Here is a 9,575-nt window from a genome sequence, read left to right as displayed (position 1 = left end):
ATGGAGCAAGTTTTTTCGAAGGCGTCTGATTTTTGTTTTTGGTTTTTTTGTTAGAGACTAGCAAATACACGAAGGACACAACTTTGGTAAGTCTATACAAGGGCTGGCGAACCACATCACCCATGTATATTATCTTTGGTACATTTAGCATCTATCCACTTGAAAGAAAGAAGTCTGCCATAGTCGAACAACTGGTCTGTGGTCTCTGCACCTTTTTTTTTTTTAAAAAAAAAACCTCTTCTTTTGTCAACCTCCATGTCTTGGTTCTATAAAGGGGCAATTAATTAAAAAAATATTATGATATTGTCTTCTACATATATAGTTCTTACAAAAGGGATTCTATTCAATTTAACCCGCCAGATGATTGTTGTTAAGGGCTCCCATTCTTCTTTTTCTGCCCCATCAGGTACAGGTCTTCTCCAAATCATCCTCCAAGAACCGCTGACTAAAAGTTCCAGCCAACCGTAGCTTCCTTGTCCGAGCTTAAAGCGTACAGCCAGAGATATTAACACTTAATTTAAACCGACCACACCAGAGACACTACTAGAAATAGGGATTTCAGAGACGGACCAATCCGTCGCAATTCCGTCGCTAAAGGACGTCTGCGACGGATCATCGGTAGACATACTCCATAGCTAATTTAAGTGTGGCTAATGACTTACCGATGGATTTAGCAACGGATTACTTATTCTTTGCGACAACCTTAGCAACGGAATATCCGTCGCAAATACGTCACTTAACACGTTTATTTATGACATCGGCGACGAAACTCAATAAAATTATTCTCGTCGTTGATCCCTCGCAAAATTCTATCTCTGTTTTTTTTCTATATTCTGTCGCTGATCCCTCGCTAATATGTATATAATTTTTTTTTTTGTATTACGTATCTAAAACAAAAAGAGTACCAAAAACATCAAACAATTACTCAATCCCAATCCAATATCATTTAAATCCATAAGTATTAAATAAATATACAATTTAAAACAAACATTAACATTAAAATACTAAAGTTAAACATTGATTGATATTTGATTTCATAATATAATGTACCAAAATTCTCAATTTCCTATCATATTTTGCATTTCATCATACATATTCTCCATTCCTACATATCTTGCATCCAAAAGAATGATTGGAATGGAATTGGATTCCGATTCCTATTAAATCCCATGGAAGGAGAAGACTTGTTTCAGGGTCCAGCAAGATTACTGTTTTCAGGTTCACCAAAAACTTCCATTTGATACTGTTTTGTTAAAAGAATGGAGACTGATTTTTGATCATCTGTGAAAGAAACAAAAAGATGAGTCATTTGAAAGAAAAAAAAATGTATAAAAGTATACCACATTTTTAAATGTACATACCTAAGCTCCAGAAACCGTCATCAACTTTAACAGACTTGTACAAGTCCCATTGTATTTATATATAAAAAAGGGTTATTGATATCAATTTATCATATTATTAGAATAAATCTATAATTTCAACAATAGCATGTTAAAATAGTACTATAAATGCCACTAGCAAACTTACATCAAGAATCGGAGGTTGGCCCTTAGGTTCCACTTTCAAATGGTTCTTCTTTATTTCACTTAAAATAAATCTTGACTTTGTCCCAGGAGGAACAGGGATAACTTCTTGCAAAGATTGAATCCATGAATAGTTTTCTTGATTGGGTTACTTTCAAAGTGGGACGACTGGAATGAAATTGAATTTCGATTCCGACCAAAAATTAAATGGCCGATCTAACCTTCTTTATAAGCACAATTACAGGTACCACGCAAGACATATGAAAGTTCACTGCTCACAAATATGAAAAACAAATAAAAGTATATTAATGAAGTTTATATTAATGAAGTATTATTTCATAAAACAATAAAAGTACCTGCCATCAAGCATTTCAAGGAGCTTGTTTTGATATTTTCTGCCCAAAACCTACATGTAAATAGAGTCATTAACTAGCAACTCAAAGATCTTTTACAAAAAAAGATGTAGTTCTCTTTTAGCTCAAAAACTAGGAAAGAACTTACATGAACTTTGGATCAAAGAAGGATTTGACTGAAATAGGAGAACATATTTGAACACAAAATCCTACAAAATTAGATTAAGAAGAAAATATAAATAATAATATTCATATAAAGATAATTAATAACAATCATGTAATGTTAATTCAGAGAAAAGTCCATGAAAAACAAAACTAAACAGAAAAAGAAAACAAATAAAAATAAGAGAAAGAGAGTTACAGATCTGGTCCTTGTGTTTTACTCAAAATCACAAGTTTAGTCCATAATTCAAATCTTTTTCAGTTTGTGTCCTTTTTTCATGGTTTGGTATCAATTTTGGTTCTTGTTTCAACATAAGACTTTTTATCCTTGTTTTTTTTTTTTTTTACAATTTTCTATTATAAATTTAAGTTCTATGATATTATATTATAAATTTATAATTTTGGCACACCCACCCCCAATAAAAAAGATTAATTAACTTGAGAAATCGACCAAAATTGATACAAAAACATGAAATAAGGATGAAAATTGAAAAAGATTTGAATCTTGGACTAAAAATGGATTATCATGTTTATTGCCTTTTTGCCCTTGATGTAACAGTAACTCAGTCAGAAAAATGTCCATTTCTGTTGTCCAATCAGTTCTTGATCTCTCAGTATTGGAAGAAATTACACCTTGTATCCCACCACCTAAACAACAAAAATAATATTACATATAGTTATTTTTATAGTTATAACTTTATAGCAATAACATGCAAATACAAAACAATTTGATGTGGTGGAATATTATAATAGAAAGAAACGAAATGAAAGTAAGATGCAAACATATAAGTGAAACAACATTGTTCCAAGTTCATTAACTTCCATGGATTCTTCACCCTTATAGAAGATAACAAAATATGTGTTAGATATGAGAGAAATTGACAAAGCTTGGTGCTAAGATGAATACTGAATTAAGCCATTTAATTTGCTACTAGATATCTAGAACAAACTTCTGATGAACATCAAACCCTGTACATTTTCATTATCATATATAAGTTCTACAACTGGAAATTATAGTTGCTTTGTACTATTGCATGATTCAGTAACAAAAAAGATCAATAGATGGACAATTTACCAGGAAAACAAGAAGAAAATTGGTCACAAAAATGGTACCTGCTTCGCCAGTGTTAACAAGACCACCATGCCCCTAACAACAAAACACACAAATATGAGACAAGGGTTTTACTTTTTAAATGAAATGAAATTGGCACAACATAACAACAGGAAAACAACTATACACCACCAGAACACAATTTAAATGAAATGAAATTTTTTTTTAGCACTCCATGGTTGTGTCTACCATAATCCTTCCTCCATTTTATAATATCAACCATATTTGTTTTTCTTCTCAATATCAAACTACCTTGCCTTCGAAAATCTGTTTCATCAATCATCATGTCAGAATATCAACCACTGTTAATCAAATCAACATTTCAAAATAGTAAACTGATACACCAAGAACAGACTCAAAAAGGGTTAATTATGATCTTAACATCATGCGGTAAGGAAAACTTATACTTCTTCTCCTCGAAGTAGTATTCAATCTGGTATCCCCTTGTCGAATCAGTTCAAATCTAGAAAAAAATCCATATGCTAATTTATATAATCTAGAACATACAAATTAGAGTTAAGATGATAATTACTAGGAAAACCCTAGGAAAACCAAAATTAAAGAGTTAAAGAAGGCAAATATTAGAAAACGAGCAACGATATAAGCTAGAAATGAAAGAGAAGTAAGAGTTCTACATGGAAATGCAACTTACACACTACTAGAAAGTAACCAGAATTGGAAGCTGATGAAGAATACTTTAGATTTTCTCGAGTTTACACGATCTGAAGCAGTAATGGATAAACCAACAGATCGAATCAGATCGAATGGCTTTGATAGGGAAACGAATGAGTCAATAAGGAAGGGGGGTGAACCGAGTGGAAAGCCAATGAGGATGTGATTTCTGAGATTTTCCTTTGACGAGCTTCAAGTGTACTTCAGAGAGCGATGCAGAGAGGGGCGATGCAGGTGGACGGCGGTGGAGGTGATTTTTCAAGGCGGAGGAGTGGATTTCAGTCGATATTATAGAGGTTTTATTAGGGCTTCAAGAAGAAATCATTTAGGGCTTGGGAAGAAATCGGAGGGAATGAAAATAGAAGGAGGGAACGAAAAAAAAAAAAAAAAAAAAAAAAAGCGGGAAGTAAAAGAAAAAAAGAAAAAAAGAGGCTTTTGATTTTCTACGAAGGATTTGCGAGGCCCAAGAAAAAAGGGCTTGTGATTTTAAGCAATGCGTCGTTGTTCCCTAGCTAAAAGGAGTTAATTTGCGATAGAATAGCGACAGACTGTTTTTTGTCGATAAATTATTACTATTCTGTCGCTAATCGCTTGGTAATACCTCTCAAAAATTGTATAAGTTTTTTTGGTCCATATCTTTATGTTTTCCATCGCGGATCTCTCGATATTTCCTCACTGATTAGCTACAGATTGAATCCGTCGCTGATTCTGTCGCTGAAGGTCAGGTTTCTAGTAGTGAGATTTGAACAAGACATCGTATATTCCCCATTATCCATTTTACTAGTAGTGAGATTTGAACAAGACATCGTATATTCCCCATTATCCATTTTACGAGTCCTAATGTTCCGAGGCCTAGTGGTGATCACGTCGATTGGCTAGCTTAAAGGCAGCGTTCACAACCTGTTTCTATTTGCAATTGTGGGTTTTTTTTTTTTTTTTTTTTTTTTTTTTTTTTTTTTTTTTTTTTTTTTTAATTTGAAAAGATTCTCCTTCAACAAGCCATCTATCCTATGGATCACCATATTAAATGATTTACACCTCGCGTCATCGTGTCATGGATCTTGTGTTGCTAGGATTAAATTTTTAACCCATTAAACCAACGGTATCCTGTCTTTTAATGGTCTCGGGCAGTTTTATCTTCTGGGCTCGTGCTGGTATCTATTTGTAATATATTTTATTTCCTCTAGGCTCTTTTACTAGGTCAAAAAAAATTGACTTTCATTATCTTGCTGATCGTATAAGGTTGACGTTTCATTAAGATAATTCTTTCTTTTGCTTCCAAGAAAGTGTCCTCTTAAGGACCCATAAGTTGAACTTTTCTTTAGTAGCATTATCACACGTAACACGTAACAATTTCAGTTACGTTGCTTACATGTTTAAAACCTACACAAAGCTAATACAACCCATTTTAGGAAATTAGGCAGGGTATGTACGAAAATTTCAGACACGTAAGATAAAGCAGCAAAGCCTATAAATGAGCAATAATGTTGCATGTCAGGTGACTCAAATATCAACTAAAGTCCAAACATGGCCGTCACCACAAGTTTATCTTCCATGTCCAGAGAACAAAGATGGATTCATCAAATTCGCAAGAAATTCGTCAAGGAAGTCACCATAGACATTTCTGAAGAAAACCCTATATGTATTTTCACTGTTCAAAAATCGGTTACCATTTTTAAACCTGATGCTTATTTCCCTCAGGTGATTGCTTTAGGTCCATACCATCATATGGATCCTCATTTATATGATATGGAAAGGTACAAGATTGCTACTGCAAAATCACTTTTCAACCAAACCTGTGCTCATCTCGGAAACATCAAGTTTCGAGAGTTATTAATCAGTAAAATCAAAGAACTCGACCCTGTTATCCGAGGTTGCTACCATAGCTACTTGGACTTCAATGACAATACCTTATCTTGGATTATGGCCATAGATGGTTTATTTTTGCTTAACATCTTGCAAGACCACTTTGCTAATCTTGAAGATAACAAGATGCTACCAGCCAGTGTTCTTTCTAGAGACCTAATGCTTTTAGAGAACCAAATCCCGTCTGTTTTATTGAAAGAAATTTATAGAACATTGAAATACAATTCGTCTGAAAAGTATGATGATGTAGTCGAGTTGCTTCATATGATGGAGCAATTTTGTCGCGCAAACTCTCCTCTCAAATTGCCATCAATTTCATCATGCCAAGATCATGGAGGAACCTACTTGCATTTACTAGATTTAATGTATCAGTTGATTGTTACCAATGGATTTTCTGATACCCAAAGAGTTCCTCCAGATGAAGAAAAAGAAGAGAAACAAGATGAGTCAGAGGAAACAGAGGTAATGGAAGATGATATTAATTCTGTTTGCGATAATATTGATTTAATAACAAAAATAGCCATGAAATTTGGGATTGCTACAAAAATCCTCAAGCCGTTCCAGGTTATACAAGGCATGCCATGGGATAAAATATTGAGTTTCTTAGGCTTAAAGAGAGTCAATGATTCTGGTAAACATGAAGGTCCTATGGTGCAGGAGATTAAGATACCATGTGTCTCTACCTTACACTACTATGCAGGGATAACGTTTAGCTCCACAAACGGAGGTATAATGGACATTAAGTTTGTAGAAGAAGAAGCTACTTTATACTTGCCTGTAATAACCTTAGATGTTAATTCAGAAGTAGTTTTGAGGAATTTGGTAGCCTATGAAAACGCTATGCACTATTCATATTCCAGCCAGTCAATCTCAAAATTTGTTGATCTGATAAGTGGAATTATCGACAACGCTGAGGATGTTATACTGTTAAAGCAAAAGGGAATCATTAAAGGTGACCTAACGAATAACCAGATTGCAGAACTTTTCAATGGGATGAACAAAGCAACAAGGAATTCTGATAGCAAGACTGTCGCAAATATTAATAAATACTATAAGAAGAGGTTGGTTGTGAAGATATTTAAGTTCATCAAAAAGAGATTCTTTTATTTGTGGAAGGTGATCGCTCGTCTTTTAACGATTCTGTTGTTGTTGTTGCTGGTATTGTATTCCTTTTGTCAGTTCTATGGCTGTCCTAAGGTCGTTGGCAGCAGCAACTAGGCAAAGCTATTATGCTTCCATTTGTTTTTATCACATATTGTTTATTTATTTTGTTTGTTAATTTGTTTCAAGTGTGGTTCAAATATGAGCTTCGTGTCAGATTTTAAAGAAGAGGGAGCATTTGAGTTCTCAAGATTTATGTTGGTTGGGTGTAGTCTTGCCATTAGGTTGTACTTTAAATAGTTTTCTGTTATTAAAAAAGACAAAATAAATAAAACTAGTTTTTTCGATAATCATTGTATTAAATATGTTTGATAAATCAAGTACGATACAATCATATTAATTTGTTAAAGTTTTGTTTGACTGATGACTAATTAATAACAACAAAGTATCAAACTCATATTGGTTTATACCAGATGAGAGAGGACTTGTTTGTCGATAGGCCTTTGGCCTAATGGCTAACGTTAAGGAATGACTTTTTCAAATAAGAGGTTATGGGTTCAAGTCTTTAGAAGACATATGTAGTATTTAAGAGTAGCTTAACTAGTTTGTCGTTTAAAGAAAATAAAAAAAGACAACGAAAAATTTCATATATATATATATCCTTGTAAACATTGAGAATTACGTTTATATCCTTCTAAAATTCATAATTACAAATATATTATTTTTAACCTATTAAACTCACATTTATATCAAATTTTATAATTTAAAGGGGTATAAATCAATTTAATACAAAAAAAATATATTTAAAAATCAAAATAAAAGGTGATTGTACCAAATTACCCTTTCTATATTATTAAAGAAAAATAGAACCAAATGAATTTAATTAGGATTAAACCTAATTAAATATGTGAAAACCTTAAACACGTGATTTCCAAAAACCTCCAAGACCTCATTAACCTGAACTACAAAAAATCTTCTAGATGAGAAGAACTCATGCCGTCTTTATTCTTGATCACTACTTCATCGTTGGTGTCTTGTTTCCTCTTGATCGATTCTTCAAGGAAGAAAGATAACCGGTGCGCATGAGTTTGGCATTAGTTACTTTTGAGGAAATATACTACAAGAAATCAGGGCCTTTACGCACACATGTTATGTGTTGGTAAAAGACTCATATGTGTTGGTAATAAGTTTTACCTACACATAAGTTAAGTGTCACTATATGTTGGCTCATGTCTGTTGAAATAGATCATTACCGACACATAGTTTATGTGTAGCTAAAGAGTAATACATACCTACACATGTGTGTGTGGCTGAAAGTAATAAGTATGTGTGGGTAGAAATATTTTGATTTGTTGGAGATGCCAATGACATGGCTATTGATGTGGCTGTTGACATGGCCGCTGACGTGGTCTGCAAGGATGACGTGGTCAATCACATGTCTTAAAACTATGTGTGGGTAATAGTATTTTTATGTGTAGGTAATGTTAGTATATGTGTAGGTATCGAGTCAGACATGTGTTGGTAAAAATATGTTTATATGTGGTATTAAAAACGATGTATGTAGTTAATAATGCTCAGAAATATACAAAATAAATACAAACATTTATATAAATAGAAACATTCACTAAAAATATCATTATAAATTAAAATTTGTCTAGCATAATAATTCAGACCACAAGAAAATTACAAGTTATAAAAATTGAAATACTTAAACTACGAAATACCAACTAGTCATATGTAGCTACTTTAAAATGCTAAAAATTATTGAATGTTCATTCCATTTCATCATACCTATCAACATTTTCACCACATACATCACAAGATTGTCCTAAACAAGTATGGTTAGATACGAACACTACAAGGAAAAAGGCATTTACCGGCGACAAAAGTCGTCGGTAAAGGTCCCAAAAGTCGCCGATAATACTAATAGCTGCGACTTGTCGCCGGTAATGAGTCGTCGTTACTGCTACGTCGCTGTTGGTCAGTATGTCGCCGGTAATGATCAACGTCTCCGCTATTGACTGTGTCGCCGCTAACGAGCTCTATCGCCGGTAATAACACGTGTCGCCGGTAACAGTGTCGCCGGTAATAACAGTTTTCATTTTTTTTTAATAAATGATTTTGGTTGGCGGTGATAATGTCGTCAGTAAAAGTGTCGCCAGTAATAACAATATTCGATTAAATATCAAAAATAATAGTGTCGACGCTAATTACAAATTACTTGTTAACAAATATCCGATTAAATATCAAACATAATAGTGTCAATGCAAATTACAAACATCCAATTACAATTAAATAACAAAAGTCATAATATCTGAGTAGCAAAACAACCAAATTTTTACAATCTACCAAGTTGCAAAGCATGACAACATAAGCAAATAAAACGCATCCTTACATACCACCATCTCCGTCCCCATCGTTTCCTTGATTATTGTGGGATTGAAAAAATGAATAATGTTCATCCCTACATGACGGGTCGCTGAGCATTGCACGAAGATTTTCCAACAATAATATATATATATATATATATATATATATATATATATATATATATATATATATATATATATATATATATATAAACTTATAAGTTAGATTGTCAAACATAAACAAAAACTATCAAAATACATTGCTATTTTTAAACTAAGATAGAAAAAACCAAAGTACATTGCTATTTCTTGCACTTGGGAGAAAAATCAAATTACCAAACTTTTTAGCAAATAATCACCACAAAACCAAAATTACCAATTCAACATGCATTTTACGATGCTAAAGTAGATTGCTATC

At 33.0% G+C, this 9,575-nt stretch overlaps 1 protein-coding gene and 1 long non-coding RNA gene across 5 annotated transcripts; one reads left to right on the top strand and one right to left on the bottom strand.

The window, feature by feature from the left end:
* Positions 1-1,005: 1,005 nt before the first annotated feature.
* On the bottom strand, positions 1,006-4,199 carry LOC145053631 (uncharacterized). Of its 4 annotated transcripts, none has more exons than XR_013684569.1 (6): positions 3,339-4,199; positions 3,152-3,185; positions 2,025-2,686; positions 1,880-1,929; positions 1,362-1,794; positions 1,006-1,281 (listed from the first exon to the last, which is right to left on the bottom strand). It is a non-coding gene; the product is annotated as an uncharacterized LOC145053631 (long non-coding RNA). The 4 variants fall into 4 exon arrangements; XR_013684567.1 differs by having other exon boundaries at positions 3,152-3,612; positions 3,802-4,199; XR_013684568.1 differs by having other exon boundaries at positions 3,802-4,199.
* Positions 4,200-5,348: 1,149 nt separating this feature from the next.
* Positions 5,349-6,905, top strand: LOC145050205 (putative UPF0481 protein At3g02645). The gene has a single exon (XM_078998494.1). It carries the CDS (start codon positions 5,349-5,351, stop codon positions 6,903-6,905), a length of 1,557 nt encoding a protein of 518 aa, XP_078854620.1.
* The last annotated feature ends 2,670 nt before the right edge of the window (positions 6,906-9,575 follow it).

The sequence above is a fragment of the Lactuca serriola genome, chromosome 5, assembly GCF_051521515.1.
Source record: "Lactuca serriola cultivar US96UC23 chromosome 5, Lser_US96UC23_V15, whole genome shotgun sequence".
Taxonomy (NCBI): domain Eukaryota; kingdom Viridiplantae; phylum Streptophyta; class Magnoliopsida; order Asterales; family Asteraceae; genus Lactuca; species Lactuca serriola.
This window is presented reverse-complemented; position numbering and strand designations above follow the sequence as displayed.

Coding starts and splice junctions, on each gene's coding strand:
- LOC145050205 (XM_078998494.1), top strand. CDS start 5,349: ATGGCCGTCACCACAAGTTTATCTTCCATGTCCAGAGAACAAAGATGG.